General features: G+C 38.0%; 1 protein-coding gene across 4 annotated transcripts in view; it reads right to left on the reverse strand.

The window, feature by feature from the left end:
- Nucleotides 1–207: 207 nt before the first annotated feature.
- The window catches only part of CPO (carboxypeptidase O), a 49,557-nt gene continuing 23,726 nt past the window's right edge, over nt 208–26,038 (reverse strand). For all 4 annotated transcript variants that reach the window (XM_032859971.1, XM_032859970.1, XM_032859968.1 and 1 more), the window contains 8 exons: nt 14,150–14,249; nt 11,892–11,993; nt 10,880–10,984; nt 9,955–10,065; nt 8,458–8,548; nt 7,141–7,343; nt 1,368–1,452; nt 208–508 (listed from right to left, as the gene is read on the reverse strand). In XM_032859971.1, the coding sequence (XP_032715862.1) occupies nt 246–508; nt 1,368–1,452; nt 7,141–7,343; nt 8,458–8,548; nt 9,955–10,065; nt 10,880–10,984; nt 11,892–11,993; nt 14,150–14,249 (1,060 nt within the window). In that variant the 3' untranslated portion in view covers nt 208–245. The remainder of the gene's footprint in view (nt 509–1,367; nt 1,453–7,140; nt 7,344–8,457; nt 8,549–9,954; nt 10,066–10,879; nt 10,985–11,891; nt 11,994–14,149; nt 14,250–26,038) is intronic.

The following is a 26,038-nucleotide window of genomic DNA, read 5'->3' on the forward strand; positions in this document are numbered from 1 at the left end:
TTCACAAGTCACTGAACTTTAGAGTGGTTTGGTGTGGCATTGTTGTAGCAATAACTAATAGTACACTCTTTGAAAGTAAAAAAAATTAATTACCAGCAAAACACACCTGAAAATGCAAACATGATTCATCTTTATTGAAATGGAAAATATATTTGAATTATCTGATTTCTCTTTAACTTCAGACAAACACCTTCCCTGCAGCTACATTCTCATGACTGGGGTGAGCAGGCCTGGGTAGGATACACTCAGAGAACAGACATGAAGGAGACCAGCAGGCCCAGCACCATAGCAGTTGATGTCATCTTCACAGCACTGTCTGAGTCCCAATATTTCTCATAGACGTCATCCAGGACTGAGAGCACAGCCTCCATGGTCTCCTCGCAGGTGGCCTGTATCTGAGATGCTGGCAGAATAAATCCGTATGTGCCATTGTCCCTCAGCTCAAACGTGTATGAGAAGGGGATCCCAATGTCCCGAGCCCAGTCTCTTGAAGACCCTGATGTGGTATCTACAAACAAAAGCATGAAGGTAGAGGTAGAAATTATACTGGGAAAGGATAAGTTTCTATGGTTATTTCAGGGAATAAAGTTCCAGTGCAAGAACATGAGTAAACTTTTTCATATTAAGGATTCATGGGTAGCTGTCTTCTCCCTCTCATTGATTTGAAGCCCCACAGGGCAGGAATTATATCTCATTTAGACTCTCTGTCTCCCCTCACCACCTCCCTGAATATCTAGCATTATGCTTGGCACATAGCAGAAGTTTGGTTAAAGTTTCCTGCTGAATCAAAGACTAGACAACCTAGTTTTACAAGGCAAGTGAACAGACATATAAGGGAACAGAAGGAAAATGAGCAACAGGGAAAATATTATGCAAATATTATCCAGGTGGTCCTCAGGTGGATGGAGGAGGTGGTGGCTGGGGATGGGGGAAGGCTGTGCACTATCCTTTTAACTAAATTCTTTTCTGTGTTAGATCCTTTCTCCAGGCCCCACCTGCTTTGCTTTCTCAGCCCAATGGGTCCTCTGAGAACTGATTCAACTGACCAGGGTCGCTGGAAAACGTCCTTCCTGTTAACTCCTGTGCCTTCTCACTTGCCAGCTCTTTTTAACTGAAGCCAGAGGGAGTTCTGGTCTGAGCCAGGGTATTAATTTTTTCTTTTAGCTCACACCTTATCCCTAGAGAGCATAATTCTGGATTTGTACAGACTCCCTTTTATCCTTGGTCATTTTGATTTGTATAACTTCCTGTTGACCCCAGGAACTCTTCCGTCCCTCTCCAACCCACTCCACTCCCCAAAGTCCACTGGCTTCTTTTGTGCCTTAGATACTATTGAAGAGGCAAAAAAAAAAAAAAAACCTACTTACATAAAATATCTGCACTCGATCCAACTCTATAATTGGTTCCATGCTTTTTTTTCAATGCATTTGCTGCCTTCTGTCCAACTTGGATCTGTAGGTGGGAAATGCAGAGACAGATATCTGGTGTTAAAAATAAATCCAACAATCCAGAGGGTTGGGTATTTTGTCCAAATCCATCTCCGGAGTTCCAGACCATCTTTCTAACTTCCCATTGGACCTCTATACCTAGATAGCCTTCTGGTACTTTAAACTCAACACGCTCACACCCAATTTCATCATTCCCCCACTAATAAAGCTATTCTGATTTCCAAATTTCTGACTTATCATGCTCCTCCAAACACACGTAAAATCCTGCAGTCACCTTTGACTCTCCTTCTTTCAAATGGTTACCAAGTTGCATTATCCTATTTTGGTCTCATTACCTCTGAAATGGACTATTGTCATCTTCTAGTAAGTTTCCCTTCCTCTCACCAATCCTTATCCCAATCAATCTCTGGATTCCAGGGGAACTTGGGTGGAGTGGAATTATGATCACAATCCTGCTGAAAAGCCTTATTCTTAATTGCCCACAAGCCTCTCAATTTCACATTCACAGACCCTTTGCGATATGGCCTTAACCTACCTTTCCAACACCATATTCTTTATATCCTACCCTAGATGATAGTCACACTTAAGTTTTCCCACTGTTCCCCAGACATGCCCCTTTCCTCAGACTCCGACCTTTTCTCCAGATATTCCCTCTACCTGGCATACCTTACCTCTTTTCTCTGCGTGTTGAAATTCTATCCAACCTCAAAAGAATTTTTCCAATGCTGACTCTTCCATGGGGCCTTTCCTCATCACCTCAACTAAATCCCCTCTCTCCCTGCCCCTCCCACCTTGGCCCTTTGTTCATACTTCTAACTCACTTCTTATTTTTCCTTATAGGTATTTAATACTTATCTCTTATAGGCTTATAGAATTTTAGAGCCGGAAGCTACACCCTTCCCCACATCTACCACCATGTCACCTGACTACACTGGAAATTTCTCAGAACTGAATTATTTCTAATGTCTCAGCCTTGCTCTCTGAAAACCTTTTCCTGAGATCAGAGCCACTAACAATTAGAGATCCAAGTGTATTGCTGTGTTTATTAACCTTCTGATACATTTTTTCATATATCCTTTCAACCGTCTTTCAATAGTCTCCTCTAAATATTCCCAACCCCAGACTCCCTATTACTTCCCCTTCAATTTTACACAAACACCACCAAAGTCTCCTTGACCACTCCCTGCCTGGACTGTGATCCATCTTTGCTTTCTCCATCCCTTAGGGCAGCCTGACTGCTTTTGCAGGTGCATCAGCTCCCCTGACTTCTGACTAGTGATGAGTCCAACTTTAAAGCTTCTTGGTCCTGCATTGTCCTGCATTGCTCTGCATTGTCCAGCTGAATCTTGGGGTATAACAGAGTGGTGCTTGGGCAGAATAGGGATAGGTATGATGAAGTTCAAAAGGAAGAGTAGAAAAGGGTGTAAGTGGTGGTAGGTCATATACAGCAGCTGTGAGCAGTATCCTTAGGGCACTTGGGACTTTCTGAGTGTGGCGGAGATGAAAGAAAAAGCATTCAACTGAACATATTTTCAAGAGCTTTGCCTCCTCTTTACTCACTATTGAGAATTCTGTCATGGGCCATTCACTTTCCTTCTCTCTTCCTGAATAAAGGGTTCTAAGTCTGGCTTAGTTCCTGGGCTCATGTTGTCCAGAATGACGTCATGGGTAGGAAGGGCTTCAGGAGTGCATGAAATCAAGCTGGTTTGAATCTTTTACACTGCAAAAAGGTATATGAGCTGTTTGTAGATAGAAGAGAAAATGATGGTAAGAAGGAGAAGAGAATCAGAAAGAAGATTTCTGGAGAGAGAAATTCTGCGAAGGAGATAAAAATGAAAAGTGAAGAGAAAAGATCAGGGGTAGTTGCTATCCGTGAGCGAAATGAAGAGCATGAGCCGGGGAGGGGGAACGAGTTGCTAGGATTTACCAGCTACACTCCATTTTGAAGTTCTTTCAAAGTCTGGTAGAGACATGAATTGCTTTTAATTATTTTTAATTCCCATATGTTTCTCAATTTCTCTTAATGAAACTCCATGCTAACTGGTCCATGTGGGACCTTAACTTTTCCTTGGGTTATATGCACCAGCTCCAGGCTGCATTTTCCTTCCAAACGGCTCTTGCATTTTTTTTCTCTTCTGCAGTTCAGCCCAGACAACTATTTCTTTCTTCTGATTGCCAGCCTTTACTTATTTTATCCTATGTAATTCCTTTCCCTCACATCCTGTTGGAATGGAAACATTCTTTCTAGTTTCCTCTTCTTTATTGTTATAAGAAATTTTGATTTTTTTTCAATGATTCCATTAGCAATTACTACGGGGAAGTTGATAGGAGTAGGAAGTATCAGGTATATAAGAAGTATACAGTTGGGACCCTAGCTTGTAGACTTGGTCCTTTCCAAGAAGATGAAATAAAATCCAGAGACTCTGACTTCTATCCTTAAGGGTGGACCTCCTGATTATTCTTCCCTCTCCTTTTGACACTATACCATAGGGCCATAGAAAGCCAATTTCTCTGCTGCCCTTCTTCTCAGCCCAAAGGAATGTTAGTCAAAATAATAAAAATCCCTTTGCTACTAGTACATAATTTACATTTCTAAAGACCTTGAGCCTCCTTAATAACTCCCAGAGAATTTCCTATAGGCATATATTCACAGGGAGGCACACAAAAAGGTTGATGAGGACCCTGGCATGTGTGTAGGAGGAAGGAGCTTGGGATGGGATCTAGAAGTTGATATGGGAAGAGTTCAAATGGAAAGAATGTCAGCATTTAAAACATTAGAATTTTTATAGCTATTCTAATTTCCAGAGCAATTTAGAACAGGGCTATATATAGTTATGTTTCCCCTACATAGTGATTGCCAAGTTGTCTATCATGCAGTATAATATTTATCATGATTTCTACAAATTTTTGGTTTTGTAAATATATAAAGATTAATTACTAGTCTCTGGTAGTTGTAAATAATACCAAAAATGGAGATCTCCTTCAACAGTTGGCTTGATTCTATGTCTTTTGTGCACTCTATCAAAGCTTACTCATAAGAACCTAAAACCACTGCTATCTAGCTTCTGTGAGATTGACACAAGGTGGCAAAATTTTCACACTTTTTTATTGAAAAGCCTTGGAGATGAATGTTTATGCTAACTCTTCAGCACCTCAGACTGTAAGAAATACAGAACTGAAGTACCCTTTCTCAATTCAATGTGCCCATTTCTGCATACGATTCTAAAGGTTTCTCATTAATTTCCACCTTTTGAATTACCTTCCAGTCGTGGCAATGTTAGTGCCACAGGTCTCTCCTGACCTTTTGCCTCCTTTAGTTGTGGTCAGAGTGCTCTAACCAGAAAACCAATAGCACAAGACCCTCTCACCTTTGAATACAAACTTTGCAAAATGGTCATATAGTATCTGTTTTCCTGAGCCAAGAAGAGAACAGAATTCTTAAAAAAAAAAAAAAAAAAAAAAAAACACCAAGGGTTACAGACTGCTTTTTTCTGTTGGTGGAAGGCCTGGCCCATTAAGGATCTACAATGGCCTGTCTATGGTGGTTCATTTGTATTTGTCACAGATCCCTTTGACTAGAAGGTAGGACATCTAACAATACCACAGGAACAGGGAAATAAAACAGGTTCTGGGCTTTTCAACTGAAATTTCTGTTTCTGCAGTTTCCTTTAATGAGGAAACGAAATCTCTAGAGCTCAGGAATAGGAGGAAATAGAACATAGTGATCTTGTCATCAAAGTTGATAGGTGCTCCAAGAAGTAGTATGCCCTTTCTGAGCAGAGAGGCAGTATGAGGAGACTGAATGAATGTAGCCTCTGGAGTTGAAGACATGGGTTCCAACCTGGGCTCTAACAATCACTGTCTATTGTTAACTCAAGGTCTCAATTTTCACATCTCCAAAGTGAGCTTATTGTATTTTCATCGGGTCAGATGAGATAATGGTCCTAAAATCCCTTTATAATTGCAAAGTGCTAAGCAAATGTTAGTTTTTGCCACATCTTGCAAAATGATCACTTAGTACAAATATCTGAAAACACTGCAAGAAAGATTTTGGGATACTACTGGAGGTACTTGATTGTTGGGGGATGGGGTCCCTTCAGCAAAGACAGACACTGGTTTTTCTTTTTGTGCCCAGACATGTGTTCTCCAGGTCATGTTCCAGCAGGAGAGGGACAGGACAGGTAAGAGAATCGAAGGGTCCACAAGCCTCTACGACCTCAAGAACAGAGTGAGCTTAGCCTCCATCCATCCCAACATTTGTTGATAATGAGGGACTTGTTCTAAATAATAAAAAAGATGAGTAGAGAATAACAAGTGTTGATGAGCAAGTGGGGGAAATTGGAATGCTTGTGCGTTGTCAGTCGGAATAAAAAATGGTAAAGCCACTATAGAAAACATTATGATTCTTCCTCCAAAAATTAAAAACAGAACTGTCATATGATCCATCAATTCTACTTCTGGTTATATCCTCCCAAATTTGAAAGTGGGATCTCAAAGAGATCTTTGTATACCTGTGTTCTTAGAAGCATTATCTGCAGTAGCTCACAGGTGGAAACAATTCAAATACACATGGACAGACGAATGGATAAAGAAAATGTGAGATATACATATATGAAATATTATTAAGACGTAAAAAGGAAGGAAATTCTGACATATAATACAACATGAATGAACCTTGAGGACATTATGCTGAATGAAAGAATCCAGTCACAAAAAGATAGATACTGTATGTTTCCATTTGTACGAGGCATAAAAGTCACAGAAAGTGAAAGTAGAATGGGGGTCCACAGAAACAACAGGGACCGAGAGTTGCTTTTAGTGGGTATTGAGTGTCCACTGCGCAAGATGAAACAGTTTTGGAGATTAGTTGCACAATAATGTGAACATACGTAACACTACTGAACTGTCCACTTAAAAATGGTGAAGATGATAAAATTTAGGTTATGCAAATTTTGCAGTAATTAAACATAGGAAAAAATACTGTTTTTAAAAAGATAACAAATATTCCAACAATTCTAAATTTACCCTTCCTTTGATTTGTGTCTGCTGTCCTTAAGTGCAAGAAAGGGCAAAGAGACCAGTCCTTTTCAGCAACTGTGCCCGGTGCTTGCGTAAGCACAACTTCAGAGGACATGGATGTAACAAAATGCACTTTCCCTGCCCGGGCTTGGGCTTTGCTGGCACTTCCCCTTACACATATCCCTAAGCAAATACTAGAAGCAGAGTTTTGAAGAAAATAAAGCATTGTGTTTAGCAGAGAAGAGAGCAGATATTATTTAGCCATGTTATTTTAGATATGCCATATTCTACTAACAGCTGGCAAGTTCTTTAAAGCACGGTTCAAAAGCTATAATTGCTGAACGGAGCTTCAAGAGAATTTACAGAAATGAAAGCACATTCCTGCAGATTATTAACATAATCGTCTCATTTATATTATAGACGAATACCTAAGATGTCTCCCAACTTGACACTTTACGAAACAGGTAGTTAATTAATGTAGGTAAAGCAGCATTTAACCTGAAGCCTTCCCAGCAGGTGTCTGGCAAGGTGCAAAAAGCAGAAGAAAGAAAATAAGGAAGAGCAGAGAGAACAAAAGCAGGGCTGGAGCCAAAATCTTGAAAATGGAAACCAGGGAAAGGAAAGCCAGAGTCCCACGGAGGCTTTTGTAAAGCCTCTGGTGCTATGGTCTTACCAGCTCTTCATGGTTACTGGACTTATTTTTAGTGTAGCTATAAGGTGTGAGAATGAGCTGCCCGTAAGAGTGCATGGTCAGGAAACACACAATGCTCTCCTTCTTGCTCTCTACAAAGCTGGAAACAGCCTTAGTCTCCGGTTCCGATACTGGTCCTGTCCCACAGAATGTTAAATTGTGGCAGTCTTTCGAGGCACCGATACCTGGAATACACAGAGAACCAGAAAGAAGTGAACATGATACCTAGTTTAGAAGGGACTGAGGGCAGGGAGTCACCCTTGCTCAGAGCAACCTGTGCATGGAACTGGGGCTTGCCCCGGCTTGTCTAAGTTAGTTTTGGCTAAATTAGTGAACGGGGATAGTCATTCAAGGACGAGCTCGGACAGGCAGGAGTGCTGACATTCCGATTTAGAGACAACCTCCATGCTTCCATGGCCCACAAAGGAAGATGCAGAATGAAATGGTGTTTTCAGTAATCTTTTACTACTGAAATAGATGTTTGGGAATCAGTTCTTGGGTTCCAAGGTCAGGCTAAGTCTCTCTCACTGTCCTACTGGCTTCTGTGTCATTTGAGCTATTTTGCAAGGACACAGTAGTCTGTTCTAAGTGATGATAATAAGGACTACCAGCTGAGCACCGTATACCCCCTGGGCACCTGGGCACAGTGGTTAGCCCCTCCTCTGTGGCAACTCATCAAATTCCCACAACTACCTACTGATTGGATGCTAGGACTATGGCCCACATTTTAAATAAGAGAAACCTAAAGCAGAAAGATGAAGCAATTTTTCCAAGACCACACAGCAGCCAAGTCTGAGTTTTTACCCTTACCATCTGGTTTTTAATCAGATTGCTCTTAACCATTTCTATCTCCTTATTTGCTTCTGATTCACAGGGTATGTTAAGATTCAGAAACAAGAACATGCCTTAAGGAGAAGGAAATGTTTGCCTTATTTACTCCTGCCTCCCTGCTATAAAAATAATCTGCAAGGATAATTCTCTGTTTTTTTTCTTTTCTTTATGAAAATTCATATATTTAAAAATAAAGTGATAGATTTCAAACATATTCCCTTTGATCTAGGTCTTCTTTGCCCTTGGTTAGCCAATTCCACTTGAAAAGTGTCCTGCACTTGAGTGTTGCTGGTTCTTACTGCATAGATAATGTCATCCCTTAGGGTGAAAACGCTGGTCAAAAAGTCCAGAGAGCTGTGCAAAATTAGGTGTTTATTTTTGAAAATTATATCTCTAGTAATTCATCTCTGTCCTAGCTTCTCTTCTCCATTTTTTGCTCATCAAGTCATCAACTAAATGTGTACTTACTACACCAGGCCACATTGAAATTTCGATTGAGATCTGTCCCAAAACATGTGCCGTTATTATGGGATGAACGGGATTTCCTCCAAAGCCGGTCCTGCAACAGAAGAACATAGAAATGCTGCTGTTCTGGGGTCTTATAAATCACAGTGTTGGTGATAAGTGGGTGGCCCTGGAGCATAAAAAAATAGTCCGTAGGATTGTCTGGGAAAACTTGCCTTTAATATAACAAAGCTCGTGCATATATTTTTTAGTCTCACAGATGGACCAGCAACACCCCAAAACAGGAACATCTGTCCAACCCCAGTGTACCTACATGTACACGATCAAATTGGAGGGAGTATGGCCTTTTCCTCATGAGCAGATTAGCAGTGCATGGTGGACGTGATCTGCTTAATCAGGGAAAGCTTCAGAGAGTCATTTTTTATGTCCAAGTGATATAGGATGAAAGGTAAATAGCTTGGCAGATGGAAAGAGGCCGTTCCAGGTGTATCAGTGATGGTCTCTGCACATTTCTGGAAGCAGAAGACTGATGAGTGGAGATGAGCATAAAGACAAGTTTCTCCAGACAAGCTTGGAGGGAAGAATTTGATTCATACCTGAGCCAAAAGGCTGCTGCAGGAGAAGGGTTCCCAGGAACCACTTTTGGGAGAGCAAAAAGGAAAAGGGAGTATCTGTTTTCAAGACACTTTTAAAGAGGAAATTTTCTCTTTTTTAAAAGACTTTTTGTTTGTTTGTTTATTTGAGAGATAGAGAGAAAGAGAGCAAGCATTAGTGGGGGAGGGACGGGGCGGGGGGCAGAGGGGGAGAACCAGGCAGTCAGTATTTTAACAAGCCCCCACCAGGTGATTCTGATGCAAAATAAAGCTTGAGAACCACTACCATAACAAATTGGACAGCTGAGAAGCAGGCAAGCCTCTGAGCAGGGAGCCAGATGCACAGGGCTCTATCCCAGGACCTTGGGATCATGACCTGAGCCAAAGGCAGATACTTAAACTACTGAACCACCCAGGTAAACCAAGAGACAGTTTCCTATTAACCAAAAAACTTCAGAGATGTTTTCCCCCTGTATAAATGATCACAGTGGAAAATGAAAGTTGGGTTGGAATTTATACACCATTTGTGCCCCTCGTGCTTCAAAACTGGGTGGTTACAGGGTAGTATATGAATTTTATACCAATCTGAGAGGCAGTCCACAAACTTGAAGGAGGTGGACTTGGAGAAAAGTTAAGGCTGGCTGCAAAACTGGGAATATGTCAAAAACAAACAAACATAAAAACATGTGCTGGATTTCAACTCTAACAGGGCCTCCACTTTCTCCATCCTAAACTTGATGTAGATTTTTGGCTTAACAATACTGAGTTAATTTTTATTCCAAATGGGGTTTCTTTCTTTACATGGCCACAAACATTTCTGTTTCTACAATGACTAAGGTCAGAAAAATGAACCTGAGTCAAGATCTAGTTCATGGATTCATCCCACAACCACACTTGATGTACTCACAGTCGTCCAAGTATAGATATAACCATCGATGTTAAGAACAGGAAGAACATAAAAGTTCAGGTTTCTAAGGAGCCTTCCTATCCTTGGGTTGTCTTTATAGTTTTGTAGAATCTGGAAATTTAAGAGAGAAACATTTGAAATGCTCCTGGGGAGAGGTCTTTTTTCAATTTTCTAGTAATTTCAACATAATTATAAGAGGTGATTGCACATGGAACATCTACCTTCTTGCCCTCCAATCCTGCCTCAGCTGTCCAAAATGCAAATTCTGGTTCTCCTCCCCGCCCCCCACCCCGGGCCCCAATTCACTAGGTCTAATGTGGTATGTGAGGTAAAGCCCCAGAATTTGCCTTTCTAACAAGTTCCCTGTTATGGCAATGCTATGGGTCTAGGAACCACACTTTGAGAACTGCTCTTTGTGGGTTTCTTTCTGTTGTGGTTTCTGAAAAGATTAACACAAAAAGTATCTTATAGGGTATAGCTAATACATAACAATTCACTGAACTAGGTATTTCCACATGCTAAGTCTCTTCGTCTACACTACAGACCCTCTAAAGAGGCCATTCCAAGCTCCTTCTGCAGGTGAAAAACTAGGGGTCCTGGAGTTAGAAAATTTGCCCAAGACTCTCAGCAAAACACAGCACCAAGCTTTACTCATCTCTGACTTCCATGAAGTATTGTCTCCTACACTTAGATATGTTACTTACCTTCTAGTACAAATTATTGTGGATACACTAAAAAGAGATCATAACACCTAACTCAGCTTTCAGTGATGCTACTTATAAATTCCATTTCCCTTGGGGTGAAGGAATAACTCAGTAGAGAGCTGCATTGCCTACCTGAGAAAAAGCATGCTTTCTAAATAGCTAAGATTTGACAGGTATTTTGTTGGGCAGTTAACCATTATAAGAAAGCTAAGGACACTTACTTCTTTCACAAACCATTGGCAAAAGGCTGGGGCAATCCATTCCCTGGCATGAATTCCACAGTCCATCCAAATGATCTTCTTGTGGTTAGCAGACGGTTGGCTGATCTGGAGGAGACATCCATTCTCTATTACCAAAGAATTGCTTAAAATCATAAACTGCTGTTTAAAGTTTTCAGTTTTTTTATTCCCCTACAGGTCCTTTCTTCCTCCACTCTGTGATTCCAAGAATGAGGGAGGGATAGTGGGAGACACACCCTTCACTATCCACTCCTGGTCAACCCAATCTTTCCTTTCTCCCTGTGCCATTCTTGTGCAGCAGTTCAGCCTCTCTCCAGCGAGAAAGATCCACTCCTCTTTCAACCTGGCAAGTATGGATTCTCTTTGATGGGTAAAAGTTTGTGAACACTTCCAAGTTTGTCACAGTCACATCTGTTTTGAATGTAAATGACCTGGACTCCAGCCATTCATTGAAAGCCAATGGAAGCTGGGCTGATGAAGGCTCTACCTATTTATCAGTGAGAAATTTACAAATTGGAATAAAGACAAGACTGGATCCATCATATTCAAGGAGATTTTTCCTTAGAGCCTGATCCATTTTCCTAATCCAGTCAGCATATTTCCTAATCCAGCTTTTACCTTCATTCCCTCTTATGATTACCCTTTTTATAAGTATGTGTATTTGATTGTATATCTATCTTTATTGCTTCCTTATTAATACCAATTCTACTCTTTAAAATATGCCTCTAGGCAGAGGATGTTTAGATATCTCTTTTGGCTGGCTCAGCTCCCAGTTTGATGGCCTATTGAAAATTAGGTAGGTAGGCACCCAATGCTTAACATATTAGGCAATCATTCACTCAACTCCTGGGTAAATTCTATTTCAGAGCCAATAGTTGTAGTTCTATATAACTCTCAAATTTGGGAACATATTTTGTAAATTAACATGTCCACAGTAAGTGGTAAGAGGGCAGTGAACTAAGTAATTAAGGTAATTCCCAGCCTTCTCACTCACCTTTAAATAATACATGGGCCGGGTCTCATAGGTCATTCCTAGGAAATGTTGTGTCACCACTCCAGTGTACTTTTCAGTTATCTGGACCATCCACTGATAGATCTGAAAGAGCCAGGAAGGACTGTGGCTATCAATAAGAAAATCGTTTGCTTGCCTCTAATTAAGATAACTGCTTCTCTCATTAAGATACTGAACCCCTAAGGTGAACCATGAGAGACTATGGACTCTGAACAACAATCTGAGGGTTTTGAAGGTGTGGGGGTGGGAGGTTGGGGGAACCAGGTGGTGAGTATCAGAGAGGGTGGATTGCATGGAGCACTGGGTGTGGTGCAAAAACAATGAATACTGTTACACTGAAAAGAAGTAAAAATTTTTTTAAAAAAGATACTGAACTATGGACTATTTGCTCTACATTGCGACTGTGTGCTAAACAAAGTACAGGACTAAAACAATGAACTATGCTCACCTCCTCCCATTTTCTGTTGAACTTTACAAATAAGTTATTGAGCATTAATAGTGTCAATAATCCACTGATAACACTTCAGAAACATCATATCCTTCAAATGGCCACACACCTCTGGACTTAGACCCAATAATGGGTACCCAATCATGCTAGCAGTTTCAGGTCACACTGATTTGGGTTGATCCTTTTGGATCCCAACAGTATCCTTTGCTAATGCCTGTGGACCCAAGATTAGAGAAGAGTTGGATACGCCCTTCATAGAGCATGCCAATAGAAGTTTCTAAATCAAACCCAAATTAGTCATTTTGATTCATTTGAGGAGACCTGAATTGATGTTGAATTAATTAAAAGTCTTACACCATGCTTGGAAAGGAAGAGTCTTATACCTTCACCTGGAAGTCTATAATGTGGGGTTCTGTAATGACAAACAGACTGAGGGAATTCATAAACATAAGATAGTCATCAACACATGACAGGATAGTCCCACACTCAGTTTCTGTATAGTTGAAATAGCTATACAATAAGTTATGGTAAATAACCATAATTGACTTGAGATAATAAATATTCTATTTGAAAATTATAGTATCTCAATTGGCATTCATCTTAACAGATTAAGCCCATTAATATAACAGTAATAATATGTCAGTGGAGTATTTTTGATTCAGTTCTGTCAAAGGAGGAGAATGACAACTTCTCACATGGGTGTTGTGCATGCTTCATGATGGGCTGACTCAGATGAAGGTGTCAAAAGCCCTGGGAAAGCTACAAACAGCAGGGCAACAGTAGTAATTATTTATCTGTTGTTTAATCAGAAGTAGTGTAGTGTATTCTATTTACAGTCACAGAAAAGCTGCAAGATCTGTACTGACTTCCTGTTTCACAGGTGAGGAAACCAAAGACCAAAGAGGTTAAGTGTCTTGGTCAAGGTCACAGGGCAAGTGGTCAAGCCAGGTGTGATCTATCTCCCATACCGGAGCTTAAGCTTTCCATGGGCCTTCCTGGATCTTGTTCAAATTTTTAGAATCTTTAGCACTTGGGGGTGATAGCTACAAAAGAATGTGTCAATTCATTCTTTCATTCTTTAAAAAAAATATGGAAAATAATAATATACTCCCAAATGCTGAGAGAATAAACGGTAAACCTATTTGGAAAGCAACTTGAACATTTATATAAAAATTTAGATGTGCTTATCGTTTAACCCAAAGATTCTATGTTTAGAAATTTATACTTCAAAAAAAGCTTTGCATGAAGTCACACACACACTTCACAAATATACATGTATAGTAGCTAATTTTTTACCATATCCAGTTTCAAAAATAACCAAATTCATCTTAGTAACAATACGAGTATTTCTTTAAAAGAAATTTTCCCCTTTTAAGAACTACTGCCTGCATCCTTTGTACCCTACAAGAAATACCACATTTTCAGGTAAATGTGATTGACTCAAGAGGCTTCTCCATTCCATGTCCCACAGCCATATAAATGTTGGCCTTGCCCTGCTTAAACTGGCTAACAATCTGACAAACAAGAATAAGGGTTAATTTTAGTCCATGTTCACAGGAGCTAGATTGTTCTTTTCCTTTAATTTCTACTTATTTGCCTTTTTATTTCATATGAAAGGATTTATATATTCAACCAATAGATGATTTTCTGCAATCCCTTGAACTCAGTGCACAGGCAAATCTCTACCTCATATTTTGAGATTCTCTAACCTATGGATATTTATAGTGAACCATCCCTTGCCCATCCTAAAGTAGGCTGTGGCCACCACCAAACTCCATGTGTCCTTGCTCACCTCTTCCATGGGGTGATATTTGGTATAGGAATAGGTGTCCAGGTTCCTCCATGGGCTCACTGTCTCTTCCAAAACACCTCGTCTGGTTTGTGCTAGGGATCTGCAGAAGAAAGTCAGACTCAAATCAGTGAAGAAACTAGAATACAATGAGGATTGGAAAGCTGATGAAAAGGTGGTAGAAAACACTGTGAGCAGGCTTTGGAGGAGAAAAGCCAGTGTTAAGAGTCTTCTTGTTGTGACTTACTGACTGTGAGAACTGGGGCAATAATTGTATCCCTCCAAATGGTAGTTTCTTCATCAATAGAGTGAGGTGAGGACAGCCATTCCAATCTTGCAGGGAAGCTGGGTAATTCAGTAAGATGTGGTAGATAAACATACTTTTAAATTTGTAAAAGAAATAATAGCTAAGACTTATTGAACTGAAATGTGTTACAAGACATTCACACAATTTAAATCTCATTTACTTCTCTTGAAAACTCTGAGGTAGGTGCTCTTACTATCCCCATTACAGAGATGAAGAAATCAAGTCACAGGAAAAACGTTATTGGAATTGACAATAACTGACAATAATGGACAACCTGATTAAAGAGCCTGCAATATTTTTAAAATTATTTTTAAAAACATTATTGAAGTATGAATATATATAACATTGTATGTTAAACAATGTTATTTCAGTTACAGATATACAATACACATTCAACAATGCTATGCATTTTTTAGTGCTCATGATGACAAGTGTACTTTCAATTCCTTTTATCTATTTTACACATCTCCCCTTTCACCATTCAATTGGATCACTTTGTTCTTTGTAATTAAGTCTGTTTTTGTGTTTGTCTCTTTTTTTCTTTGCTATTTGGTTTATTTCTTAAATTCTGCATGAGTGAAATCTCATGGTATTTATCTTTCTCTGTCTGATCTATTTCACTTTACATTATACCCTCTAAGTCCATTCATGTTGTTGCAAATTGCAAGATCCCATTCTTTATTGTGGCTGAGTAATATTCTATATGAATATATATAGAGAAAATATATATAGAGAGAATATTCTTCTACTGTTACTATCCCACACCATGGTCAAACATTTGTTAGATTCAGTGAGCTGACATTGACAGACACATCTTTATTTCCCAAGGTCCAAACTTTACATTAGAGTTCACTCTTGGTGTTGCATGTTCTATGGATTTAAACAAATGTATAATGATATTTATCCACCATTGTAATATCATAGAGCACAGTCTCACTGTCCTAAAAATCCTCTATGCTCTTCCTATTTATCCTTGCCCCCGCCCAATCACTGGCAACCAATGAAATTTTTTTTTCTCCATTGTTTTTACCCTTTCCAGAATGTCATGTAACTGAAATCATACAGTATGTAGCCTTTCAGACTGGCTTCTTTTCTTAGTAACATGCATTTAACTTCTCTCCATGCCTTTTCATGGCTTAATAGCTCATTTCTTTTTAGAGTTGTATATTTCATTATCTGGAAGTACCATAGTTTATTTATCCATTCATTCACTAAAGGGCATCTTTCTTAATTGCTTAATTGCCAATTATAAATAAAGATACTACAAACATCTGTGTGCAGGGCTTTGTGTGGGTATAAGTTGCCAGCCAGTTCATTTGGGTAAAGACCAAGAAACCTGACTACTGGATCATGTGGTAAAAGTATGTTTAGTTTTATAAGAAACTACCTTCCAAGAAACTGTCTTCCCAAGTGGCTGGACCATTCTGTATCCCCACCAGCAATGTATGAGAGCTCCTGTTGCTCCACTTCCTTACCAGAATTTGGTGTTGTCACTGTTTTGGATTTGGGCCATTTAATAGGGTATAGTGGTGTCTCATTGTTTTCACTTGCAGTTCCCTAATAACATATGATGTTGAACATCTTTTTGTAGGCATACTTACCATTGGCATATCTTTGTTGGTGTGGTGTTTTTCAGAGTTTGACTCAAGTTGTTTATTTTCTTATTATTGAATTTTAAGAGTTCTTTGTTTATTTGAAACAACAGTCCTTCATCAGATGCATCTTTTGCAAATATTTTCTCCCAGTTTTTGGCTTGTCTTCTCATTCTCTTGATATCATCTTTGGCAGAGCAGAAGTTTTTAATTTTAATGAAATCCAAGCTATTAATTATTCCTTTTGTGGATTGCTTTTGTGGTGTTATATTTAAAAATCATTGCCATATCCAAGGTCATCTAGGTTTTCTCCTGTATTATCATTTTATTTCATTTTATTTTCAGTGTTCCAAAATTCATTGTTTATGCACCCCACTCAGTTCTCCATGCAATATGTGGCCTCTTTAATACCCACACCACAAGGCTAACCCATCCCCCTACTCCTCTCCCCTCCAAAACTCTCAGTTTGTTTCTCAGAGTCCACAGTGTCTCATGATTTGTCTCCCCCTCCAATTTCCCCAACTCACTTCTCCTCTCCAACTCCCAGTGTCCTCCATGTTATTCCTTATGTTCCACAAGTAAATGAAACCATATGATAATTGACTCTCTCTGTTTGACTTATCTCACTCAGCATCATCTCTTCCAGTCCTGTCCATGTTGATACAAAAGTTGGGTATTCATCCTTTTTAATGGAGGCATAGTACTCCATTGTACATATGGACCATATCTTCTTTATCCATTCATCTGTTGAAGGGCATCTTGGTTCTTTCCACAGTTTGGCAACTGCGGCCATTGCTGCTATGAACATTGGGGTACAGATGGCCCTTCTTTTCATTACATCTGTACCTTTGGTGTAAATACCCAGTAGTGGAATTGTATGGTCATAGGGTAGCTCTATTGTTAGTATCTTAAGGAATCTCCACACTGTTTTCCAAAGTGGCTGCACCAACTTGCATTCTCACCAACAGTGTAAGAGTGTTCCCCTTTCTCCACATCATCTCCAGCACATGTTTTTTCCTGTCTTGTTAATTTTGGCCATCCTAACTGGTTTAAGGTGCTATCTCGATGTGGTTTTGATTTGAATCTCCCTGATAGCTAATGATGATGAACATTTTTTCATGTGTCTGTTAGCCATTTGTATGTCTTCTTTGGAGAAGTGTCTGTTCATGTCTTCTGCCCATTTTTTGACGTGATTATCTGCTTTGTATGTGTTGAGTTTGAGGACTTCTTTATAGATCTTGGATATCAGCCCTTTGTCTGTAGTGTCATTTGTGAATATCTTCTCCCATTCTGTGGGTTGCCTCTTTGTTTTGTTGACTGTTTCCTTTGCTGTGCAGAAGTTTTTGATCTTGATGAAGTCCCAAAAGTTCATTTTTGCTTTTGTTTCCTTTGCCTTTGGGGACATTATCTTAAAAGAAGTTGCTGTGGCTGATGTCAAAGAGGTTATTGATTATGTTCTCCTCTAGGATTTTGATAGATTCCTGCCTCACATTGAGGTCTTTTATCCATTTGGAGTTTATCTTTGTGTATGTTGTAAGAGAATGGTCAAGTTTCATTCTTCTATACATAGCTGTCTAATTTTCCCAGCACCATTTATTGAAGACACTGTCTTTTTTTCCACTATATATTTTTTCCTACTTTGTCAAAGATTATTTGACCATAGAGTTGAGGGTCCATATTTGGGCTCTCTACTCTGTTCCACTAGTCTATGTGTCTGTTTTTGTGCAGGTACCATGCTGTCTTGGCGATCACAGCTTTGGACCTGACAGATTCCCTGGAAAATTCTACCAAACACTCAAAAAAGAAATAATACCTATTCTCCTGAAGCAGTTTCAAAAAATAGAAACAGAAGGAAAACTTCCAGACTCTTTATGAAGCCAGAATTACCCTGATCCCAAAACCAGGCAAAGACCCCACCAAAAAAGAGAATTTCAGACCAATATCCCTGATGAATATGAATGCTAAGATTCTCAACAAGATCCTAGCTAATAGGGTCCAATAGTACATTAAAAAGATTATCCACCATGACCAGGTGGGATTTAACCATGGTATGCAAGAGAGGTTCAACATTCGCAAATCAATCAATGTGATAGAACAAATCAATAAGAGAAGAGAGAAGAACCACATGGTCCTCTCAATTGATGCAGAAAAAGCATTTGACAAGATACAGCATCCGTTCCTGATTAAAACTCTTCAAAGTATAGTTATAGAGGGAACATTCCTCAACTTCATAAAATCTATCTATGAAAAATCCACAGTGAATATCATCCTCAATGGGGAAAAGCTGAGTGCCTTCCCTTTGAGATCAGGGACACGACAAGGATGTCCACTCTCACCACTGGTATTCAACATAGTACTAGAAGTCCTAGCAACAGCAATCAGACAACAAAAAGAAATAAAACATATTCAAATTAGCAACAAAGAAGTCAAACTCACTCTCTTCACAGATGACATGATACTTTTTACATGGAAAACCCAAAAGACTCCACCCCCAAACTACTAGAACCCATACAGCAATTCAGTAATATGGCAGGATACAAAATCAATGTACAGAAATCAGTTGCTTTCTTGTACACTAACAATGAAAATATAGAAAAGGAAATTAGAGAATCGATTCCATTTACTAAAACACCAAGAACCATAAGATACCTTGGAATAAACCTAACCAAAGAGGTAAAGTATCTGTACTCAAGGAACTACAGAACACTCATGAAAGAAATTGAAGAAGATACAAAAAGATGGAAGAACATTCCATGCTGATGGATCAGAAGAATAAACATTGTTAAAATGTCTATACTGCCTAGAGCAATCTATACTTTCAATGCCATTCTGATCAAAATTCCACCGGCACTGTTCAAAGAGCTGGAACAAACAATCTTAAAATTTGTGTGGAACCAGAAGAGACCCCAAATTGGTAAGGAAATGTTGAAAAAGAAAAACAAGGGGCGCCTGGGTGGCTCAGTGGGTTAAAGCCTCTGCCTTCAGCTCCGGTCATGATCCCAGAGTCCTGGGATCGAGCCCCACATCGGGCTCTCTGCTCATCAGGGAAACTGCTTCCCTTCCTCTCTCTCTGCCTGCCTCTCTGCCTACTTGTGATCTCTGTCGGTCAAATAAATAAATAAAATCTTAAAAAAAAGAAAAACAAAAACAAAACTGGGGCATCACATTGCTTGGTTTTCTATATTATCTTCTAGAAGTCTTTTAGTTTTGCATTTTACATTTAGGTCTACAATCCAATTTGAGTTAATTTCTATGAAGGGTATAAGGTCTGCATCTAGATTCACTTTTTTTTTTTCTCATGTGGATGTCCAGTTGTTCCTGTATCACTTGTTAAAAAGACTATTTTGCTCTATTGTGTTCTTTGTTCTTTTGTCGAAATCAATTAATTATATTCATGTGGGTCTATTTCTGGGCGTTCTATTCTGTTCCATTGATCTATTTATCTCTTCTTTCATCAATACCACATTGTCTTGATTACTGTAGCTTTATAATAAATCTTGAAGTCAGGTAGTGTCAGTCCTACAACTTTGTTCTTCAATATTATGTTAGCTATTCTGAGTCATTTACCTTTCCATATATATTTCAGAACCAGCTTGTCAATATCCACAAAATAACTTGCTAGGATTCTGATTGGGATTGCACTGAATCTATAGATCAAGTTGGGAAGAACTGACCTTTTGACAATATTGAGTCTTTCTATCTATTTATATGGCACATCTCTCCATTTGTTTAGTTCTTTGATATCTTTCATTAGAGTTTTATAGCTTTTCTCATATAGATCTTGTACATATTTTCTTAGGTTTATACCCAAGTATTTTATTTGGGGGGAGGGGGTTGCTAATATCAATGTAATATGTTTTTAGTTTAAAATTTATCTTGCTCATTGCTGGTATATAGAAAAGCAATTGACTTTTGTACATTAACCTTGTATCCTACAGCCTTGCTATAATTACTTATTAATTCCAGGAGGTTTTTTTTTTTTTTTTTGTCATTCTTTCAGATTTTCTACGTAGAGGGTCATGTCATCAGTGAACATAGACAGTTTTATTTCTTCCTTTCCAATATGCGTACTTACTATCTCCATTACTTGTCTGATGGTATTAGGTTAAACCTCCCATGCAATGTTCAAAAGCAGTTTGAAGAGTGGACATTCTTCCCTTGTTTCTGGTCTTAGCAGAAAACCTTCTAATTTTTCACTATTAAGCTGCTTTTTATGATGTTGGGGAAGTTCCCTTCTGTACCTAATATACTGAGTTTTTATCACAAATGGATGTTGGTATTTGTCAAATGCTTTTGCTGTATCTATTGATTCTGTATCATGTGATTTTTTAACTTTTCCCCTATTGATGTGGTGGATTACATGAGTTGATTATTAAATATGAAACCAGCTTTGCACATCTGGGATAAATTTCATTGGTGGTTGTGCTGTATAATTATTTTTATATATTGTTGGTTTCAATTTGCTAATATTTTTTGTGGGTTTTTATATCTATGTTCATATGAGATATATTGGTCTGTAATTTTGTTTTGTTTTTTCATATTTTTTTTTCTGATTTTGGTATTAGGATAATGGTAACCTCATAGAATAAGTCAGGAAATATTCCTTCTGTTTCCATCTTCTTTTTTTTTTTTTTTTTTGACAGATCACAAGTAGGCAGAGAGGCAGGCAGAGAGAGACAGGAGGAGGCAGGCTCCCTGCTGAGCAGAGAGCCCGATGTGGGACTCGATCCCAGGACCCTGAGATCATGACCTGAGCCGAAGGCAGAGGCTTTAACCACTGAGCCACCCAGGCGCCCCCTGTTTCCATCTTCTGATAAAGATTGTAGAGAATTAGTGTAATTTCTTCTTTAAGTGTTTGATAGAATTCATCAAAGACCCCATCTGGGCCTGACGCTTTCTTTTTTGGAAAGTTATTAATTATTAATTCAGTTTCTTTAATATATATAGGTCTATTCAGATTGTCTACTTATTGTTTATCTTTTGACAGTTTATTTTATTTATTTATCTATTTATTTATTTAGAGTGGAGGGAAGGGGTAGAGGGAGAGGGAGAGAGAAACCTAAGCAGACTCTGCACTGAGTGTGGAGATCTCACAACCCTGAGATAGACCTGAGCCCAAACCAAGAGTTGGACATTCAACTGACTATGTCATCCAGGTGCCCCGACAAACAGTTTAAAAAAAAAAAACTATTCAGTTCCTTTCCTCTATAGCAGATATTGTGCCAGTACTTAAGAGAACACTTTAGTGCACGTTATATAATTTATTCTCATTACGACGTGTGAAGTGTCATCATCCATATTTTATAAATAAGAAAACTGAGGCCAAGAGCAATTTAAGTAACTTGCAAATAGTCACAGAGTCAGTAAGTCACACAGCAAGTACCCTCTCTGTAAGCCGCACGAATGTTTGATGAATGTTTTAGTCTCCTAGCTAAAAGCCTTTATTTAGGCAAGAAACAGGATTATATTCTCATTATGAACACATACTAGCTGATAATTCATTTACCCAACAAATATGTATGGAGTGATTACCATGTTAATAGCAGTAGGATCTGAGCCTTTGAGAAGCTGGAGTGTGAACTTCTGGATAGTGATCTCGCATTGCAAGGATATATGTCAGAGATTGAATTAGTTAATGTTTCAATGACTTTTGTGTGTGTGTGTGAGTGTATATTTACTTTTTTAAAATTTTTATTTTTTTAATTTCTTTTCAGTGTTCCAGAATTCATTGTTTATGTACCACACCCAGTGTTCCATGCAATACATGCCCTCCTTAGTACACACCACCAGGCTCACCCAAACTCCCACCCTCCACTCCTCCAAAACCTTCAGATTGTTCTCAGTGTCCACAGTCTCTCATGGTTCATCTCCCCCTCCAATTTCCCCCAACTCCCTTCAATGACTTTTATCTATTTTCTCATTTTTCTCCCTGAACATTTGTGGTATTATATCTGCTCTTTCCCTAAAACTTCATTTCCTTATCTGTAAAATGGGGATAACAATACCTTCCCAAAAGTTTCTTATAAAGATTAATAAATAAATTTGATAAATTTAATAAATAAATTTAATAAATTAAATGTAATCCATGTTACAGTGAGCACAACTCTGACACTTAGTTAATGCTTAATAAGTGTTAAGACACACTAGTAGTTCAAAACAAAGCAAAGCAAAATGCTATTTAGGTGCAACAGTTTTAAAAATGAAAATTGTATGGAGAATAATTTATCCACCTACCTGGTATTGTCTTTAAACAATACCAAACCATAAAATATTTTGATAGAATTAATTAAAACTCAAGTTCCATTCATAGTTACATAACTCCAGTAACTGGCTTGACTAAATTTTAATTTTTTAATCTGGTTCATTTAACACCATATACCACAATTACCCACTGTGATAGAATCAATTTCCCAACACAATTCTACGACTTTAAACTTGGAACTATATTTATTATTTTTAATTTTTACTAATATATATAAGAATAGCTAATATTAATAAGAATTGTTATTATTAATGAGTTCTTTACCCTCAAAACTGTAAATGTTTTATTACACTGTTGAATGAATTTTTCCTTATTTACCTTGTTCAAATGAAAATCTCATGAGATAAGATTGCCTAAATAATCAGTTAAAATAATGAAAATGAATTTTAGAAGGAGATTAAAAGAAGCAAATGTAATTAAAATTATAATAGTTGAGGAGCAATATGCTTCTCCATGTTATTCAGGGATTTGTTTCCAATACTTATCATTCATTTGATTTTTTTGTTAAATAAGCAAGAGTGCTTCATTCAGAGTGAGCAATTCTAATATAAAATACATATACTGGTAGAAGCAATACATTGAAGTTGACTGGCAAAACACATTTTCATTTATAAAGAAAATATGTACAACCATTGGTGTGTTTCAATTAATAAAAATTCAATCTACACATAAATTTTCAGGATCACAGTTAATGTCTTTATCAAATAATCAGAAAATATATGTATTTTATGATACCAGTTAACCTTTATTGAGCACTATATACTAGGCATTGATAAAAGCATTTATATTATCATCTTATTTAACCCATTCAGCAACCCAAGAGGTTGGTATTCTTGGTACTGTATAAGAAATCAGTAATAGATAATAGCAGTAGAAAAGTAGATTTCTTTCTTACAGACCTTAATATCCACTTAATGGACTAGAAACAAATACATGAAAAGCAAAATAATTCAGCCATTAAATAATAAGGCATGAAGTCTGATAAGAAAATTGCCTGACTGCCTACTAATTAAATGGTACACTAAGTATATTGACGACAAGGGATGGAGAATTCCTAACTCAAGCATAGTCAGTGATAACAACCAGTGTTGTCCTGGTAATTATGCATGCCAGCACTGTTCAAAGAACTTGATATATATACACTTATTTAACCCTGACAAAAAAACCTTATGGTAAATTATCCCAGGTTGTTGATTTGTTCTGAAGATTTTGTTACATAGGCTAAATTACGCTTTATTATACCCTAGAGAATCAGCATAAAATATTTATTAGCTCATTTTAAAAACTGTCTGGTTTTGATTCAGACTATGAAGAAAGCAAAATAAGTATCAGCATTATAAAGAAACTAGAAAACAATTTCAGTACTTTTTCAGAAAGGAGAGAGGACAGGGTGCCTGGGTGGCTCAGTGGGTTAAGCCTCTGCCTTCAGCTCAGGTCATGATCCCAGTGACCTGCTCAGCAGGGAGCCCGCTTCCCCCCTCTTCTCTCTGCCTGCCTCTCTGCCTACTTGTGATCTCTCTCTCTCTCTCTGTCAAATAATAAATAAAATCTTAAAAAGAAAGAAAGAAAGAAAGAAAGAAAGAAAGAAAGAAAGAAAGAAAAAGAAAGAAAGAAAGAAAGAAAATTAAAAAAAAAAAAGGAGAGAGGAGAAGAAATGAAATAACTGAGAAGGATATCTTTTCAGCCCTCACTTCATCCGTCCTCGCCCTGGCTATCCTGCCCGTCCAGTCCGGTCCAGAAATGAGATTATCAGAGAGGTTTTCACAACACTTTTGGGACAGAGATGGTGACTTTCAGAGTGACCCTGTTCCATCCTTCATACGGTTCAGCAAATGTTTGGGTCTTTATTTATCACAGTTATCATAGTTTTCTACTCAATGGAGAAAGTGAGTACACACAAAGCCGGGCTGGTCCCAGTGAATTCTTGTTTCAGTAGGGTTGGTATTCCCTGGCAATTCCATAATATAGAATGGAAGAAATTAAAGGTAACTGGATACCATCAAGAACCAACATTTGGTTTTCTCCCAGCTAATGTCTGCCAAATGTGTGAGTACCTTGTTGCCTAGGCCCAGTCAGCACTGAAAGACTAGGACAATGTAATATGCCAAAAAAAGGAAAAAGAACAAGAAGAAGGGGGGGTGGGGCAAGGAAGAGGAGGAGAGGGAGAAGAGGGAGAAGAACTGTATGGTATCTGAGTGAAAACTTCTGTTCTTAAGAAAGTTTATCATTTTTACATGAGATTAAACACAATACTTAAACCTCAGAAACCCAAATACTTAGTTCAAGCAATGTTGAAACCATATACTTAGAAAAGGCAATTCCTTGTTTCTAGGCAATTTCTTGGGTAATGCATAATGCATGTAGAGAGGGAGGAAAAGCTGGCTAATCCCCCAAATTATCACCAGTCCCATCTCACCAAACGAAAAGATTATTGTACTTTATGTATTCTTTTTGAATAGGAATTCATAAAATGTTTAACAAAGAAAGTGATCCTTTGGGGTACATTATTAATAAATATTGTAGATCTAAGATTGTCTAGTGGAATTTTGATTGGAATGTATAAAAAGGCAAGAATCTAATGAATACTGAGGCAAATTTTGTATTTTCGATACTTCGTAAGAATACAGTTATATGAATATTTCATGACAGTAATGTATTTTCAAACTTTTTTTTTCCTTCTTACAAAATTAGCATACACTTATTGTGGAAAATTTAGAAAGTACGGAGAGGAGAAAAACAGAAAAGAGAAGAAGGAAAAATCTTCAATAATCCCACTTCCCTGAGTCCCCTGTTGATATTCTGGCATATTTCTCATCAATCTTTTATCTGTGCATATTTTTTCTTGAACATGGTGCAGGTTATATCTATATATAGTTTTGTATTCTACTCCTTTGTTTTGCATGATATCCTACCAGAAGCATTTCCTCTAACCAATGAAAACTTTTTATGAACATTATTTTCAATGACTGCATAATATTTGACAGTAGGTATATATTACATAACATCATTTATTTAAATATTGTCATATATACTGGCTCTTAAATCTATTTTCCCTTTTGGTTTTTTGCTCTTGTAAATAATTCTGGAGTTAACGACTTTTTGCATAAATCTTTGTGCTCATTTCTGGTTATTTCCTTGAGCTACATTCCAGGAAGAAGAAATAGTAGGTCAAAGATATGAGTATTTTCAAGGCATTTGGTTCATATTGCTAAATCCCAAATGATTCTGCATATTTACACTTTTATTGGGAGTGTGCAGTATATAGAAGAGTCCACCTCTCTAAATGCTCAAAATAAAGATTACAAAGCTTGCAATCTTTGTTAATCATAGATTTTCTAGACTATTATTACACCATAGGTAATGAATAGAGTATCAAAAATGGCAGGTAAACTATGTTTTGCATTGGTAAGAGCCATACAAGAGTGGACATTATTTTCTATTAGTAAATAATAATGGTGATACAAACAGCCACTAAGGACCAGGACTAGAAGATTTAAGATGTTGTCCTCAAGTACAGTCAGAAACTGCACTTGAGTTATCCAATGGAAGTCCTCTTAAGTCCCCCTGCCTGTGCCACATCACTTCCATAATTCAACCTGGGTTTGAAAAACATTTGTTCAAATCTTCGTTAAAGAATATTCACAAAATGAAGAATGAAGGGTGCCTCAGTGGCTCAGTCATTAAGTGTCTGCCTTTGGCTCAGATGGTGATCCCAGAGTTCAGGGATGGAG

This window comes from Lontra canadensis, unplaced genomic scaffold (assembly GCF_010015895.1).
Source record: "Lontra canadensis isolate GAN:19392208 unplaced genomic scaffold, GSC_riverotter_1.0 scaffold18, whole genome shotgun sequence".
NCBI lineage: Eukaryota > Metazoa > Chordata > Mammalia > Carnivora > Mustelidae > Lontra > Lontra canadensis.